The 27,868-nt window shown below is 59.2% G+C and overlaps 1 protein-coding gene across 2 annotated transcripts in view; it reads right to left on the reverse strand.

The window, feature by feature from the left end:
- The window catches only part of SCUBE1 (signal peptide, CUB domain and EGF like domain containing 1), a 116,259-nt gene that overhangs the window by 6,903 nt on the left and 81,488 nt on the right, over positions 1–27,868 (reverse strand). For both annotated transcript variants that reach the window (XM_069490213.1, XM_069490212.1), the window contains 10 exons: positions 19,604–19,720; positions 13,822–13,944; positions 11,258–11,374; positions 9,593–9,715; positions 5,662–5,781; positions 5,210–5,314; positions 4,049–4,165; positions 3,448–3,585; positions 2,053–2,256; positions 1,064–1,225 (listed from right to left, as the gene is read on the reverse strand). In XM_069490213.1, coding sequence (XP_069346314.1) covers positions 1,064–1,225; positions 2,053–2,256; positions 3,448–3,585; positions 4,049–4,165; positions 5,210–5,314; positions 5,662–5,781; positions 9,593–9,715; positions 11,258–11,374; positions 13,822–13,944; positions 19,604–19,720 — 1,326 coding nt within the window. The remainder of the gene's footprint in view (positions 1–1,063; positions 1,226–2,052; positions 2,257–3,447; positions 3,586–4,048; positions 4,166–5,209; positions 5,315–5,661; positions 5,782–9,592; positions 9,716–11,257; positions 11,375–13,821; positions 13,945–19,603; positions 19,721–27,868) is intronic.

Below are 27,868 nucleotides of genomic sequence, written 5' to 3' on the forward strand. Positions count from 1 at the left end.
GGGCGGGGGCAGTCACTTATTTCAGAGGGGCTCGCCCCATGGGGGAGGAACTGGCCTGTTCAGCCCCTGACCGACGCTGCCTTGTCTATCAGCAGTGCCTGGCCGGAGCAGAGGGAAGAAGGTCTGCAACGGTCTTTGAGGGACCCAAGAGCATCCCTGGGACAAAGGGAGGAGACCATAGGAAAGCCAGTGTCAGCTCAACATAAAGAGCATTCTAGCATTCTAGCATTCCAGCAGAAAGTCAGGACGCAGAGGACATTCTGGCATTGAGTAATGTGTAGGTTTAGTGTCCTCTCAGCCCAGACCCTGGAATATTCTCGGCTTCTAACCAAACAGTGATTCTCCCCCCGGTGGCCACCCTGCGCTCTAACAGTCGCCAGTCCCCCTGGGGGTCGCACTGCAGAAGCGGGCAGTGGGCGAGAGAGCAGCCGGCAGCCTGCACACTCAGGGTGGGGCTCTGGTCTCTTTTGTCCCTGGGAAAAGGCTGGAGGTTTCCTCTACCCCAAGGACCGCTCAGCCACCCTCGCAGGCGCCACACTTCTCAGGGCGCTGAGTCTCTCCCCTTGCATTCTCTGGGGGGAGCCCCACAGAAGGGAGGCCCACGGGGAGACTAGGAGCCCACTTCACAGGTGGGGTTAAGTGGGGGTAGTCACTGGAAAAGCTCTTTGCAAACCCAGTTGTGCTTGGTAAATTGAAAAGGGCTTTCTAAACCATTTATAAGGCAAATTATAAAGTTCCTTGTGTACAGCAAAGTTCTTCCTCCCCTATACAGTACACCGTGGAAAGCGTTTTGATCATGGAGTATGCCATAAAATGTAACCTATTTCGGTCAACCACGAAGCACTTATGCACCTTGTTATAAACCCTGAGTTGACCTGTAAGTGTTTGTGTACTGCATGGAAATCGTGAAAGGGTCTGGAAATGGCAAAGAGCTTTAGAAAATACCATGCTCTGTGGCCACACCAGGCCTTTGCTCTGGGAGCCTGAGCCTAGACAGGAGGGGCTCTATCTGCCTCCTCTCCCTCCCCTGCCACCCCTCTTTCCAGGGTGGGCCCACACTCGCCTCCACATTCAGATACGTTGCGGGCACCTGCCAGACCAAGCCCGTCGCTGCTGGGGCACGGTGTGCAACTGAGCTGGCCTTCCACATCCTGGTAGGTCCCTGGCACGCACGGCACACACTGGCTGAGCTCGCCACTGAAGTAGGTGCCAGGCCCGCAGGCCCCTGCAGAGGCAAAGCGGAGAAACTGCTGGAGGTGGAGGTGGGGAGTGGCAGCCGGGTGGTCATGTCTGTGCGCTCAAGCCCAGGCTCTCCCCTACCATATATGGCACAGCCTGTGTTCCCTGGGGCTCGGAGGACACAGAGGGGCCCCAGACCCATCCCAGAAGAGCCTGGAGCAGGATCCAGGCCTGTGAGGACCCTAGAGCCTGACCCCTCTGGCTGCTCCTGCTGCGTCCTCTCCTACATGCCTGTGCTCGCTCTCTGCTCCACATCCTGCCCTCCAGCCCACGATTCTTGGCCTGTCCTCCTGGATGTCTCCACCTGGATGTCCCCCAGTCATTTTGTCCCAAACCAAGCTCCCATTCCCTTCCCTTCCTTTTTCCTTCGCACAGGGAGGAGTTGGCTCCTGGGGACGTGGGGCAGTGCAGAGGGGTTGGCTGGGCTGACAGGGAGGCTGCAGGGGCAATAATGAAGAGACACATGGTGGCTGAAGAGAGTGGGGTGGCTACGCTGAGCAAAACAAACTGACAAGTAAATAAGGAAACCGGGTGCACCAGTAAACGGGGGAGAAAGGGAGCAGGTTTCTCACTGCTGGGGAAGAGCCTTACAAACACGGAGAGGGGAAGTTAGAAGGAACCCTGGGGTGTTGCATCGGAGGTATCGGTATGAACTCATGGTTGTATAACATGCACACGCACACCCCTACAGAAACGATACACACACCCACATTCCCCTATGTGCCCACTGCTGCTTACCCAGGCTGCATGTGCAAAGAAGGACAGAGAAAGTTTGTCAAGTCAACATCTGAGTGGCCACGGGCAAGGACTCACCGCACTTGTTGTCCTGAAGCACCTGGCCTGTGCTGCACGTCCCCGGCCCCTCCAGGGCCTTGGCTGGCCGCTGGGCTACCTCGTACTCAGTGCCTGAGACCTGGACATAGAACTGCTGCCGGCCAATGGACTTCCGCAGGGTCTTGATGGCAGCCTGCAAGCTCTGCTCCGCTCGCTTCCGCATGCAGTCTGCTTCGCAGGTGTCTGCAGGGACGGGAGAAAGAGAACAAGAGTAACCCGCAGCCTTACCAGCAGCTGCCTGCTTTGCTGAGGGCGCCCCTATGCCAGGCCCTGCGCTGTGCTAGGCCTCTGCTTGGACCACCTCAGTGCATCCTCACAGCAGCCCCGGGGCACAGTGCCACTGTCATGCCCATCTGACAGGTGAGGAGACAGGCTCTGAGAAGTGTGACCTGCCCAAGGCCACGAAGCAGATCTGAGTGCACACCATGCCTCTGCCATGGCAACACGTCACACATACCTCACTGGGTGGGGGCTTCTTTCTGTCACTCAAACACCCCTGAGGGCTGCCACTGTCCCCAGGATGCTATCCAGCTCTCTGGCCTTGAATCCAAGCCCTTTGAGGTCCCGCCCTCGCCTGCCTTGCTAGGCTCAATCCCTAACGCTCCCATGCTCGTGTGAACCCCACTGTCTAGCCACCTGCCCTCCTCTCTTCCTGGACACATCCTCCTCTCTCTGACCTCTGTGCCTTTGTCTAGTCTGTTCCCTCTGCCTCAGTGCCACTCCTGGACACCTCTTCCACCCAATGAACTTTGATTTCAAGCTCTCACTCAAGTTTCCTGAGACTCTCCCGGGGGAAAGACCTCAGCTCTAGGCTGTTTGTTCTCACGCACCCACCACCCAGTCTCACCCGGCACTGGGTATTCTATGTGTATGTGTGTCTCTCTGTGGCGGGGAGTGTTATCTGGGCAGAGACTTTTCCTTCCATGGTGCCCAGGCCCAGGGCCAGGCACACCCCGCACACACCTGCTGACACATCTCAACTCCTCCATCACAACTCAGTACTCATTCACAGCCAGGAGGAAAGCAGTGGGGTGAAGCAAGCTGGGTGACAGGCTCCCTTCTGCAACCTGGGAGACAGTCCTTGGCTCGACCGTTCTGGGGGGCTGCACACATTTGTCCTTCCAGGTGCTGGCAGTGGGGTGGGGGAAGAGGCCATGTGGCTCTCTGCGGTCCCTGGAGCCCTTCCTCTCATTGCCCCGGCTGCCTCTTCCACCACAGGCTACGGGCCAGTCCCCTCTGCTCATGGGCTGGCCTCTCCTCCAGAAGCCACGGTGGGGTGGGGAGCACAGCTTTGTGTCCAGCAGACCCCGCCAGCGCCCAGTCTGCTGTTTTCCCTCAGGTCCGCCGCAGCCCACGAGAGAAGCCCTCACCTACCTGAGGCCTCTTCCATCTTCGTCTCAACCTCAAATTCTGCCGTGATGTGGGACACCTCTTTAGAAGGGGACTTGCGGCCACGGCGCTTCTTCTTAGAGGAATCACACTTGAGGGTCACGAAAGTCACGTGACAGTTGTCTAGACAATGAAGGAACCATGGTGGCCTGGGGCAGGGAGCAGGATCTTACCTATCCCTGCACACAGACTGCTGTTAGCAAGGGTCCCTCCATGCCTAATAGTCCATGGTACAGATGGGAAACTGAGGCTGGAGAAGGCCAGGGCTGGCTCAGGGTCTCACGAGGGTTTGGTGGCTGACTCAGGTCCTGCACTGAGCCCTTCTGAGGCCACCACACCACTGCACATGTAGGCACCTCCTGCATATTCATTAATGAGCGGTGCACCCCAGTTCAGGGCCTGCTGAGGGTCCGGCCAGGGGAGACTCACGCTAAGCCTGCTGCGTGATCAGAGTTCAGGCAGGTTTGAGAAAGAATCTTCAAGGAATCAGAGTGGGATGCTTTCCTCCTGGGCCCTCCCCAGCTCCAGGCCTGGGGGCTCCCCTCCTGCCCTCCAGTATGCGGTGGCACCAGGGTGGCCCACTCACCCAGCAGCGGCTGCCTTGGGGTCTCCTTTGCTCGCTCCCGGCTATGGGGCCAGAGGTGGCATTTGGCATCTCTGATCTTGAAGCGGGCCTTCTGCTTGATAGTAGTGGCAGGGGCATCTGGGGAAAGCCAAAATCCCCCAGGTGGTGGCCTCTCCTGTGGGCAAGGAGGTGGTGGGGGACGGGGGCTGCCAGGGGACAAATCCACCTGGAGCTGGGGTGGGGCTTGGTTTGAGTCACTCTTCCCTGACAGCCCTCCCAGAGTAGGGGAAGGTTCCCTGCCCCTTACTCTCCCTGCCATCTTACCAAGGCCTGGTAAAGATGAACGTGTGTGTGTGTGTGTGTGTGTGTGTTGGGGGTGCGGTGTCAGGCTAAGCTCAGGGGCCATCCAGGCAGAGGTATTCTCATCCCCATCACCACACCACTAGTGTGCCTCATGCTTTTAGGAAGGAGGGCAGCACAGAGGAGAGCAGGGAACAAGGAAGGGAAGGGGTGTGAAATATTACAGATACTCAGAACTGCTGATTCCCTCAAAGGCCAAGTCATGGCCCCTTGGACTAAAAAACCCTACAATCACAGATGCTTAGAATCACATCATGTACGTGGTAAATATACACAAATGCACCTATCTTATCGAATCCAGCATTCTGAATGAGAAAACCTACTGAAGACACCCCCTCCACCGCCGCCGCCCCCAAGCTGGTGGGAAGGCTGGCCGTGCTGTGCCCACGGCCCTGCTGCTGTTCCCAAAGGGCTGGGAGCGCGCTGTGCCTCGGCACTTACTGGGCACAGTCTTCAAGGGTGGCTTTCTGACTCGGACGGCTTTCAGAACCTCACTGCCACAGCAGATGCAACTCACTCCACTGAAACAGAGTCTGAGATCTGTGGACTCGCATTTTAGAGTCACTGAAACATCCTTGCACTGTGACCTCAGAGCCAGCAGGGCTCTCCCACCGTCCACGGCCCTGAGCTGGGACGCAGCCTGCAGCCTGCTGGCTTCCAGGTCCTGGCCTGGCCCACCTCCACTGCCACAGGCCACGCTGGGCAGGGCCCAGACCAGGAAGCTCTTCCCTGCGTGGTGCCCCTCCCTCCCCCTTTATGGTGCCGGACGCAAAGTCAAGGGGTCACCCAGGTGTGTGCAGTGTGGACAGGCAAAAGGGCTACCTGAGCAGCCGGGCCCGGGGCCAGAGCTGGTGCCGTTGCGCTTCTGTAGCGTCCTGCCCTGAAGGCCTGGAACACCGCAGCTCAGGATGTAGCTGTTTTCCGAGTCTGCAGACAGGCCAGTGGGTGAGATGGGGCTGGGTGCACCGCCCTCCCGGGCCCTCGGATTCTTGGGGCCTCAGAGGGGTTGCTGAATGAGATGAAGGTCAGGACTGACCCCTAGGCCAGTCTGCTTCTGCTACAAGACTACAGGTAAGTGGCTGGCAGGAATGAGCCACTGCCTTTGCTGAGAAGGACAGTGAGGTCCGCAGAGAACCAGCAGCTGCCCTGGATCACTTACGATCAGGGCCTTCTTTAGGTTGGGCTCTTTCCTGGAGAACAACAGGGAGCAGGGGCTGGACCTCAGGGAAGAAGCCCCCCACAACCCATCCCATCCCAGAGACAGCCTGGGTTACCTGGCATGAAGAGTGTGTGGCCCGGGCAGGAAAGGAAGCAGCTCTCCACACCGCCCACCTTGCTGCAGGATAGCTGGGCCTGGGGTGATGACTTGGCCCGAGAAAGGCACTTGCCCGTCTCTGAGGAGAAGGAAGACACAGAGCAAGCCTGAGAGAGGCCGGGGGGAGGCTTCCTGGAGCTGGCAGGGCCCCTGAGCATGGGCCAACAGGGACACCTGCCGTGCCGTGCTAGACTGTCTCGGTGGGAAGGGGCTTGGAGATGGCAAGGTCCAGATCCACTTGGCCTTGTAGGGATGCTGGCTTAGTCCCTCTTCCCCTTCAGACACGAGCTGTCTGAGAAGGTTCAGGCCAGGTGCTCCCTGAGGGCAGGCCGAGTTCTCCAGAGCAGGTGTCCACCAGACCACCCCACAGACATTGGCGAACATCTTCCCTGAGACAGCTCATTCCCGTAGGGAGAAACTGGCTGTGATGTCAACAGCGCTACTGAGAAACTCCTCCAGGGCAGCAGAGGAAATGGCCAGTTCAGGACTGTTCTGGAATGAACACAATCCTGGGCAGACTGTAAAGACAGGAACCAGGCCCTACGGTACCCTCTGAGCACCTCTGTGCGGACTGTGTGAGCCACACGTATGTACTAGCAGTATGCTCATATTCTGGATGAACGGAAGCAGTCACTTGTTGAAAAAAATAATAGCACTCACAGGGGCCAAAATATTAGATTTTATATTCCTCATTTGGGATGTTCTGACTTATTTATTTAGTAATATGTGGACACGTTTTATCAGAAGAGTTATTTATAAACTACTCAGAAATTTCAGTGTCTTTACTTGCCCTACTCTTTTGGAAAAACAGAAATGAATTTTTCAGAAATGTAAAGTTACCACTCAGAGGTTTGAACCTGAGGTTCTTCAGAGAACTTCCAAAAGTGGACAGTTCACAGAAATCTCACTACCCAAGATTCTCAAAACAGTCAGCTGACTATATAAAGCAGGAAGCTTTTGCCCAAGACCACTGGAATAAACTCTCCTAGATGTCTGCAACTGATGATGTCCATACCCTCCTTTGTATACTTTTTGTTTTTCACTCTTTTGGTCGTGTTTTCTCACCTTAAGGATTTAAGGTTATACATTCTGACATAACCTATCACGTTTCCCTTAAAAATAACAACTCACCTATCTCTGGGCTTTACTAGGGATAACGACTATCCTAATTCTGTAAATTAGCTCTCCCAAGCTATTGCTAGCACAGCCACTTTGACAAATGGTATAAAGCATATTCCCTGCACCTTATTGTGATGTTAAGATAATACATAAAGAAGAAGGAGTGCTGTTGCGCCGGGACAGGTGGATTCAGCTGTTCTTGCAATGTATCTGTTCCCCTCACACCACCCACAGAGGACACACCTCCAGCTCCACTCAGGCTGGCCGTACTCCCATGTGGAAACCCAGCTCGGCACAGTCACCACAGACAGAGGCTGTTAGACTGTTCCAAGTGGGTGACCCCCAAACCCACAGTGAACCGCTTTCCTACAAACAATCTGAAGTGCGCTACCCTCCCTAGGGGGTGAACAGCTGGTGAAACAGACTGCGGAAGATACTGAGCCCCTCCGTAGGAACTGGACAGCTCAGAACGCTCATCAAAAATCCCTCCTGCCTTGGGCGATGCAGTAAATAATACAACCTACACCGTGGCGGGCACGGGGCGGGTGGTGGGGCAGGGCAGGGGCACAACAAACCAGTCTGACGCGCCAGCACAAGTAGTTGCAGACAATAGTACAACCCTGGATTTTCTTTTGGCCAAAGGGGAGGGGGGAGTGTGCACCACTGCCAGGCACCGCGTTTTGACCCTGCATCTGCAGGAGAGGTGAGGTGGAACCAGCTACGCTGAGCTAAAAGCAGCAGCAACCTGAGTATCTCAGGCAGACTTAGGGAGTTGTTGGGACTTGTTTCCTTGGTCAGGCCTAGGAAACCTCAGATCATGGTTCTAGAGAAACTTCCCGCATCTTCTCATAATACCTTTAGTTATACTTGTCTCAGTCATCCCATGTCTATTATCAGAATATGAAATGCTTTTATGTAGCCTCAGTCCTAGCAGATGACTTCAAGACAAAAATATGATAGCGCCATGCTGACTGATACGTGACTCGAAGGTCTGACCTCCACAAATGACTCTTCACGGAGGGCTGGTGACATGGTCCAGATCTGGACAAGCCCTATAGGCGGCCTCTCCTATAGCTCTGACTGAGGGAGGACCAAAAGGGGGACTGAGAAAAACAAAACCAAAAAACACCTCCCTAGACCCCTGGAGAAGGGCCATCAGCCCTAGAGCACCGGCAAGGAGTAAACACCAGCGCTGGACACGCCCTGGAAGCCTCGCCGTGAACAGGCTCCCGAGGCTGGTGTGAGTCCACGCCCGCCTCTGTGATCCGCACACACCCCACTTCCAGGATCCACATCACCCAGTCCTGCCTCTGTAACCAGCACAATGACGAACTTTCCCCAAACCCAACTTCAGACCAGCGGTTTGCTTCGCTCAACAAACACTGTGCCCGAGCAGCACAGCAATTCCCTATTTAAGTAAGCTACCAAGTCAGCTTTGTGATTTCAGATAATAAGTGGTGGTCGCCATCCTTTGATGCGTTCATTATTCAACAAACACTTAGTGCCTGTGGTTGCCAGGCTCTGTTCTAGGGGCTGGGGATGCAGCAGTAAACGGGACAGGCCAAGAATACCTGTTCAACCTTATAAAACTTATATTCCAGTGTAGACAGACACAAACCAACGTAAGTTCGTAAAACGTATGTCACATCTGGTGGACGGAAGTGTGACAGGAAAAGGAAGCTGGATAGCAAAGAGGGCCGAGAAGGGGCCAGAGGTGGGCAGGGCTGCTGCTCTGGGCCGGGGGTCAGGGCAGGCCTTGCCGAGCAGATCCCCCAGCAAGGGAGGAGTGCGGAGCGCCGTCGGGAGCCCTCCAGGCCTGAGCAGGGGCTGGCACGAGCAAATGAGGGGGAGGGGAAGGTGACCAGGCCAGTTGGGAGTAGCATTCTGGCCATTCTGAGAATGGTGGTTTTGATTCTGAGTGAAACGGGGAGTCGCTGGAAGGCTCTGGGCTGAGAGCGATGTTCCAACAGATCTAACAGGTCTCCCCAGCACACGCACGGGGGAGGGCAGAGGAGGTGGCGCACAGTTGAAGTTCCCACCCAGCTGGGTCCTGTGGGCAGGGAGTGGCCTGATCTCACAGCGGGACTGTGGACAAGCCCCTCCAGCCTCAGTGCCCATCCCGCTCACTCCAATAGCCCTGGGGACGCGAGAGCCCAGCAGGGCAAAGGACCTGGACAGCGGGTTCCGGACGGCAGGCATGCAGCCCTGTGCCCCGATTAGGGCCCAGCTGGTGTGCGGGACCCAGGGAATGTGCGGGCCGGGTGGAACTCAGCCTTTCTAGGGGACACTGCCCTGCTGCCCAGCTGTGGGTCTGGCAGCTGGACAGGTGGAGGGTTTGCAAAGACAGATGGGACCTGATGCTGCTGCACCCGCTGTAACCACTGCCCCTCCCCTCAGCAGGACAAGGCGGGGCTGGGTGAGGTGGGGCCTCCACGTGCACTCCCCATGAGCCCCCAGCCCCACTTAGACACCAGCGGGGTCCCTGGCCCCATGGCTCTGGCTGCACACTGACTCCTAGATATCCTCCTTGGGATCCCTCTCCGCCACAGGTCCCTGTTTCTGTGTCTCTAGCTGACCCTAAGCTTGCTGTCACCTGTGACCCCCTCCGTTAGCCACATCCCTCCAGCAGAGAACCCCTGCCTAGTAACCCAAGGCCCAAAGGAAGAGGGTGGCCCTGCCTTGCTCACCTTCACCTTGGAAAGCCACTGCCCCGACATCCAACCCCAGGCGGAAGGGGAGGAGCCAGCGCAGGCGGCCCCGCCCTCACTCACCCACACAGTCCTTCCTGTTCCAGTGGAGCCGCCTCCCTGGGGGGCAGATGCACTCGTAGCTGCCCTTGGTGTTGACGCAGCCCTGGTCGCAGCTCCCGTTGTTCATGCTGCACTCGTCCACATCTGGAAGCACAGCGGGGAGTGAGTGCGGGAGGGGAGGGGGGCTGGCCGGGCAAGGGCCCCCGGGGACAGGAGGGCCTGATGCCGTCATGCCACGCCAGCAAGCAGCTGCACACGCCATACACACACGCACACACATGCACGCTCAGGGGCATGAGGCTCCTCACAGGCACCAACACACTTCCCTTCCCCCCGAACCTCCGCAGTTCTCTGAACTCAGGCAGCGGCACACGGACTGGGGAGGGCAGAGGAGGTGGGTGAAGTTCCCACCCAGCCGGGTACTGTGGACGGGGAGTGGCCTGATCTCATGGAGGGACTAGGGACAAGCCTCCTCCCAGCCTCAGTGCTCATCCCGTACGGTAGGCACAGGGGAAAGAAGTCATGCCCAAGGCCCTGCCTCCCCTGACCAGAGCTCCCGCTGGAGACAGACAAGGGCCGGACCTCATGCCCTGCCGGCGCTCAGGCTGCCTGCACGCAGGGAGTGCAGGCCCAGGGGGGCGATGCTGATTTTTGAGTCCTTCCAGAGAATCTGTAGCCCACCTCCAGCAGCCACCCCCGCACCAGCTGTGCCCTGATCAGTCTATTGCTGACCCCAGCTGATCTCCAAGCTGCCGGCACGGTGAGTGTGGCTACCCCCAGGTCACAGAAAAGGGAGAGACACCCGGGCCATCCTTGGGCCACCTTCACCTGCCACACCTGTATGACACCAAGTCCAGTCAGCTCAGCTCTGCTCCTAAACACGCCCAGAGCCTTCCCTCCTCTCCAGCTGAGCCCACCCTGCCCCAGCTCCAGCAGCACCTGAGCCGTGCCCAGAGCTGTCTCCCCTCAGGGGACCCCGGATTCCACTCCTTTCCACGTGCCAGTGGGTGCATCTCATCATGTGAACTTGGCTATATTATACCCCTGCCCAAACCCCCCAGTGGTTTCTCCTCTCATGGTTTTATCAAGTGTGTTGATAAAACCCCATGTCCCCTCCGGGCTAACGGAACCCAGCGTGTCGGGTCATGCCACCTCCCAGCCTGCCTCTCCCGCCACCACGCCTTCTCCGGGGGGCTCCAGCCGCATGGGCTGCAGGCTGCTCCCTCGCACCGCTCTGCGCAGAGCCTTCACCGCAGAGCCTTCACCGCAGAGCCTTCACCGCAGAGCCCTCTGGAATGCTTCCCCATCGTGACCCAGCATTCCTCCGTTAGGACTGTGGCCACACACTGCCCTTCTGCCTCGACCCTCTGGACTTTCTGTGTGCCGGCCATGCCCCCTTCTAGCTGGGGGGGGGGGGGCGGGTTCTCCAGTGCCTGTGGTTGCTAGGCCTACCCCACAACCTGGCCAAGGCCCGGAACCCAGCAGGTGCCTGCTGCCCCTCCCCAGTCCCTGCTCCTGCCCTGCCCACGGCCGAGCCCCTCTGCCCAGCAGTCCCCAGCCTGGCCGAGATCCCTCCCAGGCCCACCAGGGTAGAGGTCAGGGGTGGGATGTGGGGTGCAGTGTAGGTGGCCGTGTGGCCAGGCGCGTGCCTGGGGGGGAGGTGGCCCTGGCGGGCAGGCTGCAGACCTCCGCAGTGGGTTGTCCCGTAGAGCGTGTAGCCGCGGTGACACAGGCACTGGAAGCTGCCGGGGGAGTTGATGCAGACGTGGTCGCAGGTCCGCTCGAAGGAGCACTCGTCGATGTCTGCGTGGTCACAGGGAGACAACGTTTGGGGAGGAATTTGAGGGGCGCTGGGAGGGCACGGCCTGTCACTGTCACTCAGTGCACATCTGTGTGGGACAGTCCCTGGCCCCCGAGGCTCAGTACAGAGCTGACCCACAGCAAATGCTGGCCTTCTTGTCGCCGCTTAATTTTCCATTTTGTCTCCATCAACCTTATGTTGCTGGGTTAGAAGCCACCTCACGTCTTTTCTGGAGGCAAGCGAGGCAGAAATAGTTTGCATAGAAGGGATTATTATGAATCTCTGCATTTTAATACCTCATATTCAACTGTGATTAGTAGAGGGATTTAATCCACACCTGTAGGAAACTGGGGCTTGCCCCAGGGCTCTGAGGAAGCAGGTGAACTAGGACACGAGGCCAGGCCTCTTGGATACTAACCAAAGCATATTTTCTTATCACCCCAGGATGTTTCTTGAGAAAATAAGGAAAACAGCAGAAATAGAAAGGGGGGAAGGGAAAATATGCTACCCATAAAGGGTAAAAAAGAAGTTCTGATACTATGTGAAATTTGATTGAGTTTCCTGGAAGCCAAGGTAAAAAGGGAAAGAAGAAGGGTCACCTAGTGCTTGTTTCTGAAAAGGAGAAAATTAACCACATATTGATAGGAGACAAGTCTATCCTGACTATAAATTCTGAGGAAAATGGCTCCTACAGGACAGCTGATGGGGGCCCATGAGGGTAAAGCAGACATCACCTGACCCTCCATAGGGATAACAGTTAGGAGTTCACTCTTTGAATACATTAGCTTGTGCCACTTCACACATATTCATAATACACACGTGTTTACAAAAACACTAACACAAGGAAGGAATTGTGCTGTGAGTGCTCAAAGGAGGATGTGATCCTTCCCAGGGGTGACCTGGGAAGACCTCCTGGTGCTTGTGGCACCTGGGCTAGACCTGGTAGGATAGGCCAGCTTGGAATGCAGGAGTGACAGCGGAGGAAGGGCTCCATGCAAAGGCTGGGAGGTGGCAGCATGGGGTGCCCAGGGGATTATGTGGAGCTCAAGGGGGACTGGGATTGTGTCTGAGGTCCCCATCACAAGAGTGCCAAGCAAAGGAGCATGGATCCCTCCCTGTTGGACCTGGGGAGCCTAGAGCCCAGGGCCTCGGAGAGATGAGTCTGGAAGAGGGTGGAGAAGACACAGGTGGGGGTCAGGCAGGGGAGGACAGAGCCTTGCCCTGGAGCCCAGAAGCAGACACGCCATCCTGCCATCTCACCACCTCCTTGGCAGCGGCCCGCCATTCTCAGGGGGCAGCTGGCAATGCCAGGCCAAGGGCCCCCCTCAGCCCTCCACCGAACTTGGCAAGGCCGACTGAAACAAAGTCAAGGTCAGAGGAGCCCTTATCAGGACCTGGACAGATTTCTTGCCCCTGACTGGCCCCTGTGCCCTGAGAGGAAGACAGGGCTGGGATGCCCAGCCACGGACGAAGAGGGGCAGTGACTGACCTGGGTCACAAGGTGAGCCGAGGACGGGCTGGCCCCGGACCCTGCCTTGCCAGCCGCCTGCTCTCACCTTCCTCAGGGCCTCACGCTGCCCCAGCGCCAGCCTCTGAGCAGCCCTGGCAGGCAGAAGCTGCGAGTCCTGCAGCCAGACTGGCCATGTGCAGCTGCAGCCACCAGTACCCCGCAGAAACAGAAGTGACCACAACACAGTAACCACTGGGGAAACGGAGCCCCCCACCACAGGGCACCCACCTCCTTCCTAAGGGCCTCATCCAGCCCCATTGAGCTCCCTGTGGCCCCCCCAAGCCTCCTCAGCCCAGGGGCGCCATCTCCTGGGTGAGTTTATCTCCCGGGCTCCTCTTGGAAACTCATCCTTCAAGCATTTCACTAAGGAACCCTTCCCAGGAGGCCTTCCCTAACCACCTCCCTCCACTGTCCGCCCCCTGGGCTCCTGCTGCATCCTGCACTCCATGGGACTTGTCCTGGGCTGTGATTCTTGGCTTCTGCTCTGACCTCTCTGCCCACCACCCTTGTTCCTGGCAGGCACCCAGGACCCTAGGGACGGAAAGTTGGAGAGCACCTGCGATGTACAATTCTGCCCACCAGGTGGCAGCACCCCACCACAGGAGCCTGGGCGGTTCAGCCCCTGGAGGCGGCCTGGGGGCCACCTGCAGGGGAGGGGTGGGACCTGGGACCTGTGCTGATCCCTTCCTGGGCCTCAGTTCCCATCTATAAAAGGGACAGGTTGGACCGGATGGCTCCTAGACTCATAAAGGACAGGGAAGGCAGGGTGCAGGGGAGCACACGCTTAGGACTGAAAAACTGCCCAGCCCGGCAGAGTGGGCCAACCCCATCCACACTCGCCTCCTCTCCTAGGAGCCTGCATAGGCCCAGGAGGAGAAGGGACACTGACCCTGCTGGGACCTGATGAAGACGGGGAGCCCGGGCCCCGAGGAGGCTCACCTTGGCACGTCCGCTCGTCCGTCAGCAGCTTGTAGCCCTTCCGGCAGCCGCACTCGAAGCTGCCCACGGTGTTGCGGCAGAAGTGGTCGCAGCCTCCGTTGTTGACCAGGCACTCGTTGATGTCTATGGGAGCCAAGGGCGGGGGCAGGCGAGGAGAATGAGCCTGTGTACCTTCCCAGCGGGGCACGCCGGACCAGCGTGCGGGACAGCACTGTCCTCACTTGCCTGCACCCACTGCCCAGGGCTGGCCTCGGGCCCCCAGCGGAGCACACAGCTGGGGCCTGTCTCACTGAGGTGGGGGTCAGGGGCTGGGTTACATTGGAGGTGCAGCCCCTCACGCTTCCCTGCTTCCCCTGAGCTCGGAGAGCCTGGCATTCACAACACGTAACAGAGAGAATGTGATATGTGCTGTGCCAGGCAAGACAGCAGGGACGATGACATCCTTTCATTTGCATACTCGGGGAGGCAGCCTGGCTGTGGGGCTGGACCAGACAAGAACCACTTCTGCCGACCTTGGGCAAGCTACTGCCCCTCCCAGGGCTCTTCTCTGCAGATCAAGGGTAGGAAGCGCACGTGCTCTGAAGGACATCGTGAGGACTGCATGCAATCCCATTCCTAAGGTGGTGCTGCTCAGAGCTTAATAAACTCTTTTAAAAACGTAGGTGTTAGCCAGGTGCAGTGACGCACACCTGCAGTCCCAGCTGCTCGGGAGGCTGAGGCAGGAGGATCACTTGAGCCCAGGAGTTCGAGGTTACAGTGAGCTGTGATCACACCACTGCACTCCAGCCTGGGCAACACAGTGAGACCCTGTCTCTAAAAAAATAATAATAAAAAAGGTCGGTCTTATTGCCCCTGTTTGAGGAGGGGACTGCGGCTTAGACGGAAAAAGCACCTGGTTCAAAAGGCTTTAGCTGGGAGTGGGAGCTGAGTTGCTCCCTGGGCCGATTGACGTCCCAATACCCCACCCAGACTCCCCACCTGCCTGGCCTCTTTCTCTGCTCAGCAAGTAATGAACTACAACTATATTCTGAAGGTCGCCTGGCCCAATCTGGTGAAATAAGTGACACCCTCCCGAGCATCTGTGCCAGCCCTCCTCGCTCTGAGCCCAGCCCTGACCCCTGAGTCCCCCAGACCTGTTCCCCCACCCTGCTCACCTGGGCTTCCCTCTCAGGCCCCCCAGGCCAGCCCGATATTCTGTGCTATCAGAGGCCCTGACCCTGAGGGGCCCCTTCTCCAGGGACACAGTCCCAGCTACCCTGAAGTTCCTCTTGGGGCCCGGCCTCCAGGCCCCCACACTGGTCACCCCCTCCAGACACAACCCAGGCACTGGTAACAAAGCAACAGATGACTGGCGGAGGTGGCCTCACCCTCCTGTGGAGGAGCACAAGGGAAGCGCTGGGAGAGGCCCTCCCAGCAGGGAGAACGGACAGCACGTCTTCCTGGCGGTCGATGGCCGTGTGACACCGATTCCAGCGTCTGCCAAGCCTGTCCTGAGCGTGGCTGCTGGGCCAGGTGCCTGGAGGCCCCTGTCTCATGTGGCTGGCACTGACCCGTGAGGAAGGCAAATCTGCCCCACTTTACACGGGGCCCTACGCCCCGGTGATGGCGACTGGCCTCAGGCCACTCTCATTTCTTTTGCCTCAAAACAGTCTGGACTCAATCCCTGCCCAAAGTCCTAAGGCAGCGTTCCCACAGAATGTTCCCCAACAAGGACGAAACAGAAACCTGGGCTCTGGTCCAGCGTATCAGAGAACATGGGGTTAAAGAGAGCAGGGCTGAGACGCCCCACGCAGGCGCCCTGGAAGCCTCGGGAGGGGAACGTGCCATGTACTTCCTGGCAACATCTCACGGGCCCTTCACAGCTGGGAGAGCAGAACTCCCATCTTACAGCTGGGTCACAGACCACATGTGGGAGCCCGACCTCAGCCAGCACCAGCTGTCCCCAAACATGGGCCTTCTCCAGCACATTGCCTGGCCCTGCAGCCCCCACAGGAAGAGACATTAAGTCCAGCGTGGCCTCACCTGGGGCAGAGCCTCGGGCACCTCCATCGCCCCCCTCCCCTCCAACCCCGGGATCACAGGAGATGGCGGAATTTCTAGCTACAAGCTCAGACTCAGGAGAACAGAAGCCCATCTCAGCTCTGCCTTGGCCAGCTGTGTGGCCTTGGGCAGGGAAAGGCAGGTTCCCGTCTGCAAACAGGCTGGTAACCTTGGTTGCTTCTCCTGGTGTTGTCTCTCCTAGCGTCGCCTCTCCTAGCATCCTCAGCAAGATCAGACGGGCTGACGCTGCTAAGCAGACAGGGGCCCCTGCCTCAGGCCTTCCGGAACCCCCCAACCCCAACCTCTTCCCCATATGGTCCCGTCTGCTAAGGGGCTGTCATAGCAACCAGACAGGCAGAGGCAGGCATGTTTGCCTGAGGCCCAGGCTGGTGTAGCTGGCTGCCTGGGGGTCAGAGTGGGGGAAGCCCCCTTCCCACGCCAGCCCAGGACATAGTGAGGGGGTGCTGGGCTCACACGGCCCCTCGACCTCCATTCCAATAGCCCCCGGGATACAGCTTCGTTCTGCCTCTCTCTCTCCATTTCCCTCTCCAACTGGCTCCCAGGCCCCCTCCCCCAGGCAGCCAGCACCCCCTTCCACATGCAAACCTGGCCGAGTCCCCCACCTGCCGACAAGCCTTCTGAGGCCCTGGGTCTCCCAGGATGAAGGCCACCCCTCTCCAGAGGCTCACAGCCTTCCCTTTGCAGCCCCGGCCTGGCTGCTCAGACTCTTGTCACCCCACCTGGCCGCAGTCCACTTCTCACCTGCTGACCCTCTGCAGAGAGGCCCACCCCCCTGGGAAGACTGAGCTTCTGGGAAGCCTTTCCTGATGTTCTCTCCACAGTTAGCTGCTCCCTCGTCACAGGACCTGCTCTCAGGGGCAGGAGAGGGCCTTGGGACCACAGTGATGGGGGTATCTGCTCCTGCCTGGCGCCCCAGGGCCCATGAGTGACTGCCTAGGAATCTTCATAGGTTTCCAGCTCTGTGTTTTCCAAGCCCTCTGTTACCTGCCTGCTGGCCATCTTCCTTGACAATGACTTTTTGGCTTCCAGAAAACACTGAACCTTTGAAATCACTCCTTGCCGATATGAGGGTATGTGCCCTGATGGAGGGGCCAAAGCTGTGGGGCCAGGGCTGCGGGTCTGCCAGGACCCCCTGCCCACATGTCTCCAGCCAAGCCGGGAGAATGCCAGATACTGACCCTGAGCTCTAGAGGTCAGTCACTGCCTGGTTTCTCAGGCTCCCTGACTCCACGGCATTACGACGATGTTCATACTATGCAGTTCTAGACTAGTCCCACGGCCTTTAAATTCAAATGTCTCTGGACATGTCTAGGCTCTGCTTCTCCACCTCTGCTGCCAGCCCTGGCAGAGCTCTGCTGTCTCGAGCCTGGGCGACCACAGCTGCATCTCACTGCTCTTCCAGACCCTGCCCAGGGCCCACTGGGCCAGTATGTCCAGGGATCATTTCAGAAGGGAAACCTGGGCCTGCGCCTCCCCTGTCCAGTGCTGCCCAGGGCCTGGCCAGGCCACCGGGTCACAGGCTGGCCCCTTGCCCCGGCCCCCACGCCCTGTACCATGTGGCCGGCTCCTTCGCATCCTTCCCAGACTGGAGTCCTTGAGCCTGCAGGCCTCTGCGCGGCAGCCTCAGCTCGGGAATGCTGCTCCCCACCCACTGTCCCCCCACCCTCCCTGCCCTCCCACACTGCCAGCTCTGGCCAGTTCCTCCCGCTCCTGTCGCACTGCATGTCTCTAGCCAACATGAAGTGGTCTGTAATACACATTCATCTTAGTAATTTAGAAAATTAAAATCTGTCCTCTGCACTCACTAGAGGTCCCTAGGGGCAGGGGATGTCTGATTTCTTCCCCCATCTCCCTAGAACCTGCACACAGTAGAAGCCCAGAAAACCTGTTTGTTCAATGAGTGAATGAGACGACCACCTGACTGCAGGCCAATGGGCCCGCGGCCCGAGGACTCTGACTGCATGGCAGGCCCCAGGTGGCGGCCACAGAGGAGGTTTGGCCGAAGGGGCAGCCCTGGTTAAAGGGCTCCTATTGTTCCAACAAGGTTTTGTTTCAAGAAGAGCCGAAGAAAATGTGGTGGTGGTCGGGGGGTGGGGGCTCAGACTGGTGGGCTTGGGGCCGTGTGGGCGGCTCTCCTGAGCACCTCCTGTCCCCCAGAAATGGAGGGGGAGGGGACGGGTGCCCCTTGGGCCACCAAGAGCCAGGCAGGGGCACGGGGCGGCAGTCAGAGCTCCTGGCCCAGACAGGCTGGCCCGGGCCTCCACCCCGGATTCCGGGCAGCCCTGCCCCGCCCGTTTGCCCCGGGCAGCAGCGCTGCACCTCAGAGGGAGGCAAGCGGCCGCCTGCCCTGACGTCACTGCGCCGTGAGAATGCCCAGATCTGCGCAGACCCCCGCCATCCTCAGCGAGTCACTCCTGGCACCAAGTGCATGCGGCAAGGACTCAGATGCCACCCACCTGCCCACCCGCCTGCCAGGAACCCACCAAGGCTATGAACAGGCTGAGTGGTGGCTACAGAAGGGCTTTATTTCCAAATAAACAGGAGGAAGAACTGTTATTTCTGTCAATAATCACCGGGTTCTTCCCAGTGAGTTGGCAAGGAAGAAGTCAAACACGCTGTTTATTTTTACGGGCTTAAAAAAAGTCCATCTCGAACTATTTTAAATCACTCTAACCTCCGCTTTCAATGTTTTCACTCATGGGACTTTAAAAGCTCTAGGTCCTCTCCCCTTCCACGTCCCTCCCTCTGAGGTCTGGCAAGGTCGGGGAGGAGAGTGGCCAGGGCCATGGGCGCAGGGGCTTTGCTGTTTGGGCCTGATGCCCTGCCTGGAGGGCCCGTGGCTTCTTCGGCTCACAGTCACCTGGCCTGGTGACGGTCCTCCCTGCCTGCAGGGCTGGCCCACTCCTTCCCCAGCGCCTGTCTCCAGAGCTCAGCCAGCTCCTCTTCCAGCTAACTGGGGTGCTTACTTCCTGAGGGTCCCTTGTCCCCCAGGAGGCACTCAGTAACTCCTTGTGGGACAAATCAGGGACGGAGTGGAAAGATGAACCTCTGTCCTCTCTCCCTGCACACCGCCCTTCCCTGCCTTTCTTCAGCTGTGGTCATCTCAGACCCTCATGAGCCCCCACTTTCTAAGGCGAGCGGACATCCTTCCGTATCCTCCTCCCTTCAGTTGGAATCTCCCTGCTCTGCTCACCCAGTGACGATGACACAGTGTCCTTGTTTTTCCCACTATGACATCTGCACCTCCCAAACGGCCCAGCGCCTAACTATGCCCACCAGCTCTGCAAGACCCCCTGCAACTAAAGGTCAAGTGGGTAGGAAACGTGCCACGCTGCACCCTCCTCGGGAAGCCTCGAGTCACTGAAGGCCCAGGAGGACTCACGGTAGACACACCCATTTAATTGCTTAACCCAGTGTTAGCCAAATTCTTTGACATCAGAATCTCTTTGGGCCAGGAACCTACTGATGTGCCATGGAACCAGTGTTCTCGGGGACCCTGCTGGGGACCCTGGTGCTGACTGGCTGTCCCTCTTGCCCTCTTCAATAGCAATGTGAATGACTGCTGAGTGCCCGTATTCCGGCAGCCACACACACACTGTCCCCCACCCAGCCCTGCGCTGGGCCCAGCTCATGGGGGCTCTCGGCCCCTGCTCCTGCCCACCCAGCTTTTGGGTCAGGTGAGCACAGGTGGGGCTGTGGCCACATGGCTCCATGCGCTGACCTTTGCATGTCTTCCCGTCCGGCTGCAGCGTGAATCCAACTGGGCAGCTACATCGCACGCCAGTGGCTGTGTCCTTGCAGGTCCGGTCGCAGCCTCCATTATTTACTGCACACGTCTCTGGGGAGGAAAAGAGACAGAGATGCTCAGTCTCCTTGGGCAGAAGCCTCCGCCTTTCCCTGTCCACCGGGGTGGGGTGGGGATCTATGAGATCGGAAGATCTGGGTTCAAGTTCTGGCTCTGAAACCCTCTAGCCATGGGGCTCTAGGGAAGCTGCGCTGCCTCTCTGAGCCTCAGGCTCCCATCTGTGAAATGGGAGAAGGACACCTTTCCCGTGGTCTTGCTGGTGAAGATCAGACGTGATGAGGGATAGGCCGACTGCACAGGGCTGTGCTTGTGCAAAGGTGCCTGCCAACAGGGCAGCCGTGCTGAGAGTGGCCTGGCTGGTATTCCCCTGCCCAGGGCCAGGTTCCTCAAGCTTCGCCCCAGCTGGACTCAGACTGCAGGTCCAGGCTGGTGTTACCAGGAGGCAACTGGGGCTTGTGGTCCTGGTCTTTGAGTCATGACTGAGGTTCTCAGGGCCTGCACACCATCCATCACCTTGATGAGGCTCTTAGCCCAACATCTGTTCTCACTGAACAATAAGCCAACGGCATCTGGTTTTTGTCCACTTGAAGCTTGTCTGGGGCTTTTTTTTCTTTTGCAAAATTCAAAGGGGCTAGAGTGGCTGGGGGCATAACTGAGGTCACCGCAGCCGTCGTGCGGTGAGAGTGATCCTCCCCAGGCCTGGAGACGCGGCTGGCAGAGCTGGCTCGCAGGGCTGTGGTGCGGCTCCAGAGGACCCGCTGCCCCACACCTCTGATCCTGGCCACCTGGGCTTCTTCCCCAGCATCTGGCAGGCTTTCATCTTGTGGAAACCGTGCCCGAGTGGGCTTCCCTCTTCTCTTTGCTGCTAGAAAGTGGAGAGCCAACGGGCGCCCATCTTCCGTGACCTGAACTCCCCTGCCTGGCTCCCCCAGGTGCCTGGTCCTGGCCTTCCCTGCAAGTTCCCCCTAATCCATGTACTCTGTTACTGTCTGTGACCTGCAGGCTGCCTTCGGTTCTCACTGGGTCCTCTCTGGTCTGGGGACCAATGTAGGAGTGAATAAGTGAATCCATACTCTCAGCTGCCAGGAGTTGCTGCTACTAATTAAATCAAATTCATAGTTCCTTTCCTTTGAACCTCACCTTGGAGGAGGTGTGCAGGGGGAGAAGGAAACCTGACGTTCCCGTGTGTGTGTGTGTGTGTGTGTGTGTGCGTGCGCGCATGCGCGTGCGTGACTGTGCATCTGTGATTCTGCAGGGCCACAGGGGCTGCTTGCTGTGGAGGGCTACCTGTCCTCCCCCTCATAACCAGCGTCTTCACCGTCACAGGGTGAGCTGCAGACCCGCCACTCCTCCCGGCCTGCTTTTGTGTCTCCACAAATCCTGACCTCCAGCTGCCATGGGCAGTCGCTGTGACCCAGCCTTGCCTTTGCAGAATGCTGCTCCAGGGCTCGGAGGCCTCCTGCCTGCTCATCCTTCAAGGCCCAGCTCAAAGACCACCTCCACAAGGAGCCCCCCTGAAGCCCCAGAGGGAAGGTGCTACCCTTCTCTGTACTTGTGCAGTTGGCTTCTGTGCCCATGTGGGCCACATTCTGACTGGCACCCGGCCTGCTCGTGCCCTTGCGTCTTCCCACAGGACCAGCTACCGGGGCAGTGGAAGTGGGCAGGCCATGATATGCATCCTGGCTCTGTCCTTCACGGGGTGACCAGGCAGGCCCCCCTTGGGGCTGGACCTCAACACCCGCCCCCCCAGGGCAGAGGTGAGGGGCAAACAAACTCCCCACTTAAAAGCACCTGGCCCGGGTACCAGCACATAGCAGTTGCTCAACAAATGTTAGTTTCCTCTCCTGGGCTGACAGCCAGAGAGCAAAATCCTGCCTCCCACCCCAAATCAGGGAGCCATGCAACCCACCCCACCACCCACAGGCCTTTTTGGTGGGAGAGCCCTCTCTGGGCCTGTTTCCTAGGTGGGGTAATTAAGGCTCAGGCTCGGGGTGGGGTGCGGGCCAGGCACTGAGAGCTTGGGCTGGGCACTGGGCCTGCGTGTGGAGGAGCAGGCACAGGTAGGGTGTGGTGCAGGCGCTGGAGGCCATGTCCCTGAGGAGTGGACCTGGCCAGGCAGGCTTCGGGGATCCTGCAGGTTCTTCCATTCCCTGGAGGCCATGATGGGACTGGGACTCTCCACCCTCCAGAGCCAAGAGAGTCTCAGGGATGTGCTGTCCGCCTGTCGCTGGGCAGGCTGAGGCTGAGGGGGCTGGGGCACAGCTGGAATAGACGCCCACTGCAGGACAGGCAGTTTTAGTCTCCCTGCCTTGCCCCAGCCTATAGCTCTGAGTGAAGGCTCCTGGGGCCCTTCTCGGGTGCCAACGACCCACTCACAGTCTCCTCGTGGCCGTCGCCACATGCCAGGCCCTGCTCTGCCTCCCATGTCTCACGCCCCCACCTGAACAGCTCCAGTGTCCTCCACCGCCCTGACGAGTGCGGGGCAGAGCGTGAGGGACTCTGCCCAGGCCACGCAGACTACATGGTGGGGCCGGTGGGACTCACGCAGCCTGACTCTAACCCCCTGGGCCCTCGAGGAAGGAGGCCCACCTGATGGCTCCCTACAAGCCCCCCGGCCACTCTTCATCTTCCTCCCCAGCGCCCCCTCCCCCAGCCTCCCCCAGAAGGCCAGCCCCACCTATGCCTCTCCGGGGGCTGCACCTGCTGCTTCCCTAACATCCCTTGACTCGAGCCCCTGCTCTTACTGCTGCCACCTGGGCCAGGCCATCACAGTCCTGTGACTGTCATGGCCTCCCAATGGTCCCTCTTTCCGACCACTGCCTCACTTGGGGTAGCCAGAGAAATGTGCCCTCGTCGGGTTCATGCGATAATGCCCAGAGCCAAAGTTCCCCAGGACTTCCTCTGTGCCAGGCCCTGGCTACCCATCCTCACCTCCTCCCGCTGCAGGGCCTCAGGCAGCCCGCCACCTCTCACCTGCCTCCATCCCTCCCCTACAACACAGGGACAGTAGTTTCCGCTGTGCCCACCTCAGCTATCCTGTCCCGAGGCTAACAGACGTCCACTGCAAAATGCAGTGCACGTGGATAGCAAAACAATGAAATCTACCTAGGTCCTTTGGGCTGAAGGGCGGTTTGGGGACTGAAGTCCACATTCCAGGACCCGGGTGGAACTGAGCACCTTGTCCCTGGCTTATTGCAGAGGCTCCCGGCTGCTGCCAAGGGCCCCTTGCCTTCAGCGGCAATCAGCCTGGGGCATCGAACCTGTCCCGCATCTCCGAGTGTCTCAGAAGCAGTGTCACCTCGGTCCTGGGTGCTGGGAGAGCGACGTGGAAGCTCAGGTGGGCGGAACTGAAGGGTGAACAGGCTCACCTGGCTGAGGAGATGGTGCGGCGGCTGCACCCGAGCAGGCCACAGCAGGGCGCTCCACGGCACCCCGCAATGACAACCAGGCGTGGTGCCAGGCTCAGCTTCCAACACACTGGGGGATTTGGGCCAAGGCCTGGGGTTTCCCACCTGTGGTGAGCCTGGACGTCACCGAGGGGCCTGTCAACAGTGCAGGGCCTGCCCACTCCCAGGGGCTGTGATCTGGTGAGTCTTGTGTGGGCCCAGCACCCCACAGAGACCCTGCAGCCCTAATCTGCCCTGTGTCTAGAAGGCCTGACCCTGGTGGCTTGAGCAGCCCAAGGTCCTTGATGCGACCTGTTGAGGCCTCAGGTAGGGCTGGTCCACCTGCTCTCTGCCACCAAAATCAACTGAAGCTGGCTGTGAAGAGGGTTAGCCACTGGCTCTCTCGGCCGGTCTGTTGACCCCCTGAGCCTCTTCCCTCCACTGACTGCTGGGCCCTCCATGGCCCCCATCACTTTAGGCAAAAGCCACTCCCCTGGTGAGGCCCTTCCATAGTGGCCCAGGTACCCCTCACCTGCCCCGTCTCCCGAGGGGCCCTCTGAACTCCGGGACAGGCTGTGGCTTGTCACTGGTGCTGTGCAGCAGGCTTGTGTCCGGCACTGTGCGGGGCACGCTGAGCATGACCTCTCACGCTACCTCCTGTCTTTCGGCAGGGAGTGGTGTGGTGGGGGCCTGACCCCATCTGCAAGTGCCAGCGCCCTGGTCCTGACCACGCTTCCGCTCTTACCTCTGCCAGGGACACCAGGTCTGCCGCTAGCTGAGCAAACGTCCACTCCTGAGAGCTGTCTGCTGAGTCTGCCCCAGGACAGCCTAGGGGACATGCTGGTGACAGTGTGCATGTATGTGGGGGTGGGGGGAGTTGGTGCAGCTGGAGGCAGGGAGGCTGTGAAGGCCAGGACTACGGTCCTGACAAAGCAGGGGGCTCCCAAAAAGAAAGTGGGAAAGGAGGCTTGGGAAGGTGCCCCTGGCCCCGGCAGCCAGCACCAGCACCGCTCACACCTGAGGCCTGTGGACCCTCGAAGGGGTGCCATGGCCTCTGGGGCAGTCCCGGTGTGCCTGTGACTCTGCCGTTTTAGCCCACAGCCCGGGTGACTCAGGCCCGTTTAGGCCCTTTGCTGACTTTGGCCTGGCTGTGTGGAAACAAAAGGCCCACAGGCCCAACCACCCTGCAGGCCTCCACCTACCTGAGACCCGCCCTGCTCAGGGGAGTTCTCTGCTAGGTAAAACTTCGTCAACGTCTTCCAGAGACACCATGTGGGTTCACGATTCCAGGGACATGCTGAGAGCGTGGCAAACCATACCCTCGTGTGCCCGTTTGGTGGGTGGGAGGAGGCCTGAGGGCTGACGGTGCCAGAAGCAGAGAAGACGCCTACCCAGAAGCGAGACAAGACCCTGGGAGAGGCCTCCTCACCTGGTTTGAGGGCTCTTGAGTGCCGTCCGCTCAGAAGGACACAGTGGCTGAACACCACAGCACGCGGCAGGAGCAGGGCTGCCGCGAGTCTCCTCCTGGCCTCTGTCCCCTCACCTCCTGCCTTTCCCTGGCTGTTCAGAGACCACATGGGGCAGACAAGGGGGGCTCATGCACAGCGTCTCACTGGAGTCTATCCTTTGGAGGCAGATGCGGTGGGAGCCTTGTGCCCACCCTAGAGAAGGCTCAGGGGACTGAGGCGCAGGGAGGGGAAGGAGCCAGAGCAAGGTTTTACAGCTGGTGAACAGCTGGGCTGGTGGTCTGCAAGGGGCTGCCCCCCAGCTGTGAGACTGGGGAGGTCTGGCGGTCAGACCCTCCTGCCTAGAACACCCCAAACAGCAGCTAAGGCTCGCTGAGCACGCCCACACCAGGGCCTGTGCAAAGCGCCGGGAGCATGTGGGGGTCCAGCACGCCTTGTCCCCACTGGGATGGAGTGGAATATGAGGGGGAGGGCGGGGGGGCAGGGTCACCTCCCGTCTGTGGGGCTCACCTCCACTCTTGCTGCCCACAGCAGGTGGGGAGGCAGCAGAAGGACCCCTCCAGCCAGGCTTGGTCCCCAGAAGTGCCAAGGTGGCCCTGGGCAGGCCTCAGTCTCCCCATCTGGGCCAGCCAATGCCCTGCCCCCTTCTTGTCTCTACTAATCCCTGTCTGGCACTGTGCCTCCACCCTGCCCATTCTACCCCTCGAGACAGTTGAGTCATTGTGACCTACCTTCCTCTGCCAGCCCCAGCCGTGTGTGTGTGTGTGTGTGTGTGACTAAACTTGAGGCAGGAGCTCAGGCCCCAGCAGACCAGAGACCAGCCACTCTTGGGACCAGTCTAGTGACTGGGGTGTAGCCTGACCACCTGATCGTTCTCTGACAGAGCTCAGTCTTAGAGCCAGTGGGCAGGAAGCCCCAGCTCAAGGAGAGAGTCTGCCTCCCACTACTCTCTGACCAGGTGTCCTGCTAAGCACCTGGCCTGGGGAACTGCCCTGTGCACCACCTCACTGGCCAGCACTCAGATCTGCTGGAGCCCCTTCTGCACGCCCAGGCTCCAGGTCCCATCCTTTCTCTCTGAGCCGGACACCTGCCTGTCTGAGCAGTGAAGCCCCATCCATCCCCGGCACCTCCTCCAGGAAGCCTCCGTTCATGACTGAGCTAACCAGCCTCCCCTAAGCTCCTGCTCTGGGCAAGGCCCTGTGCTGCATCCTGGCGGCACAAGCTGGTGCAGACCTAGTTTCTATCCCCAGGCAGGGGGTGCTGGCAGAGGAAGGGTGAGCAGAGGGGACGGGGAGGGAAGGTGCAGTGAAGTCTCACACAAGGTAGCCTTTGCCAGGTAGAATCATACAAGATGGTACCTGAATAGAGTGATAGGTGGCACGATGGGCTGAATGTGCAGAGCCTAAGGGACAGACAGAGGGTGGCTTCCAGGAGGTGTGTGGATGTGTGGGGCAGCAGGGCTGGGACACAGGTTGGTGAAATCAGGAGTGACCCATGCCCCTGGAGGTGGTGTCTGCAGAAGAGGAGGCATAGGCAGGCAGCCCCTGGGTAGACAGGGGAGCTGGCACAGAGCTGGCAGCTGGGCAGGGGAAGCAGTCTGTATCCCCTAAGTGTCAGCCATGGTTACCAAAATAGCTCCCATCCTCCCAGTCTTCCCTGGCCTTCCAGGTCTCCAGTCTCGGCCCCCTGCCTGGAACGTTCTGACAGAGCAGCCCCTTATGGAGCACTGGCTCGGTGCCAGCCCCTCCAGCCTTTCTCTTGCAGCTCCGCTGAGCCTGGCAAGGGAAGCTGGTCATGCCCACTTGACGGTTGGAAAACCCAGGGCTTAGAATGTAAGGTCGCAGCCCTGTGAGCAGCAGAAAGTCTCCTCCCTCTTCCTCTTCTCAGTGGGACGGGGGCCCTGAGTGCAGGTATGGGGGCCAGGTCGGCTGCTTCCTCATGCCCCAGAGGGCTTGGCTGCGGTTAAGCAGGACAGAGCTGGCCAAACTGCTGGGGAGACAGATTTAAGGGTTGGAGAAGACCAGAATGCCAGCTGTGCCCTGCCTGCTCACCTGCAACTCAACTGCCGGCCTCCTTTTCCAGTGTTTGCACCTCGGCACCCCAACGATGCCAACACAGCAGACGCACAGTGAGCGCGCCCTCTGCCCGGCACCCCTCTAAGCACTTTCTGCTTATCAGCTCATCGCATCCTCACAACAATACGAAGCACACACTGTTGTGATCCTCATTTTGCAAATGAGGAAACGCTCAGAGAAGAAACTTGCTTGAGCAAGTGTAGCTTCTGGGGAGTGGACAGACCTGGAACCGAAGCCTGAAGCTCTTCCCCTCTCCTCTGGCCACCCTGGGGCTCCCACTGCTCTGGGCCGTGCCTCCGAGAGACGCCCAGCAATGTCTGCTGATCAAGGGACTCATGGATCCTGGTGCGGGTCCCAGGTTCTGTTGGGCAATGGCCTGGGGGACATTCATGAAGAGGGCTCTTACTGTACAAAGGGACAGGTAAGGCTTCCAGGGGCCGTCCCTGCTGGAACCTGAGGCCCCCTCAGACCAGGCACTGCTTCTCAGGCAGTGTCCCGGCAGCTCTGACTTCCGTAAGCATCACCCAGCACCTACTCCCGGCCGGACCCCAAGGGCAAGCAGAAAAGCGTGGGCCTAAGCCTGACCAGGCAGGTGAGCTGCAGGAGGACAGGGACAGGAATTCCGAGCTGCCTTTCTGTGCCACCATCTCCTCATCTCCAAAACACATTTGCACCTGCCCACAGGGTGGCTGTGAGGCTGGGGAAGCCTGGGGGGAAGGCAAGGCCTAGAGAGCGCTGGGCTGGCAGTCAGCTCGGGGCAGGCTGGCTGTGGACACTGCTGCTTTAGTGCCCGAAGGAGGGAAGCTCTGAGCCTGTGGGGCGTGTCCCTCAGGCCTGATGGGGGCCCTGGACTTGGGCATGCACAGGGCTCGAACCTTGGCCCAGAATGCCACTTGCTGACCGAGTGATCTCCCTTCTCAGGGCCTCAGGCTCTTCATCTGTAAAATAGGGACAGTTGCCTCACGGGGTTGTGAGCTGGCTGGAAAGTCCTTTGCAAACTGTGGAGTGCTGCGGTGGTCCTGGTGAGGCGGAAGAGCTCAGGCAGAGGGGGCAGCTGAGAAGTAGGAGGCTGCCTGAGCCAAGAGCTGGGGGATGAGAGTGGCCTTTCTGAAGGGGGTGGGGGGCATCCCACACTCTCAGGACTGGCTCCGGAGCCCCTGCTGAGTGCTGGGATATTCGTGGTCCTGGGGGTCAGTCAGTGAGGAGGGCAGGTGTGGGGCAGAACCCTGATGGAGGTTCTCCCAGCCCAAGTTG

This window comes from Eulemur rufifrons, chromosome 16 (assembly GCF_041146395.1).
Source record: "Eulemur rufifrons isolate Redbay chromosome 16, OSU_ERuf_1, whole genome shotgun sequence".
Taxonomy (NCBI): domain Eukaryota; kingdom Metazoa; phylum Chordata; class Mammalia; order Primates; family Lemuridae; genus Eulemur; species Eulemur rufifrons.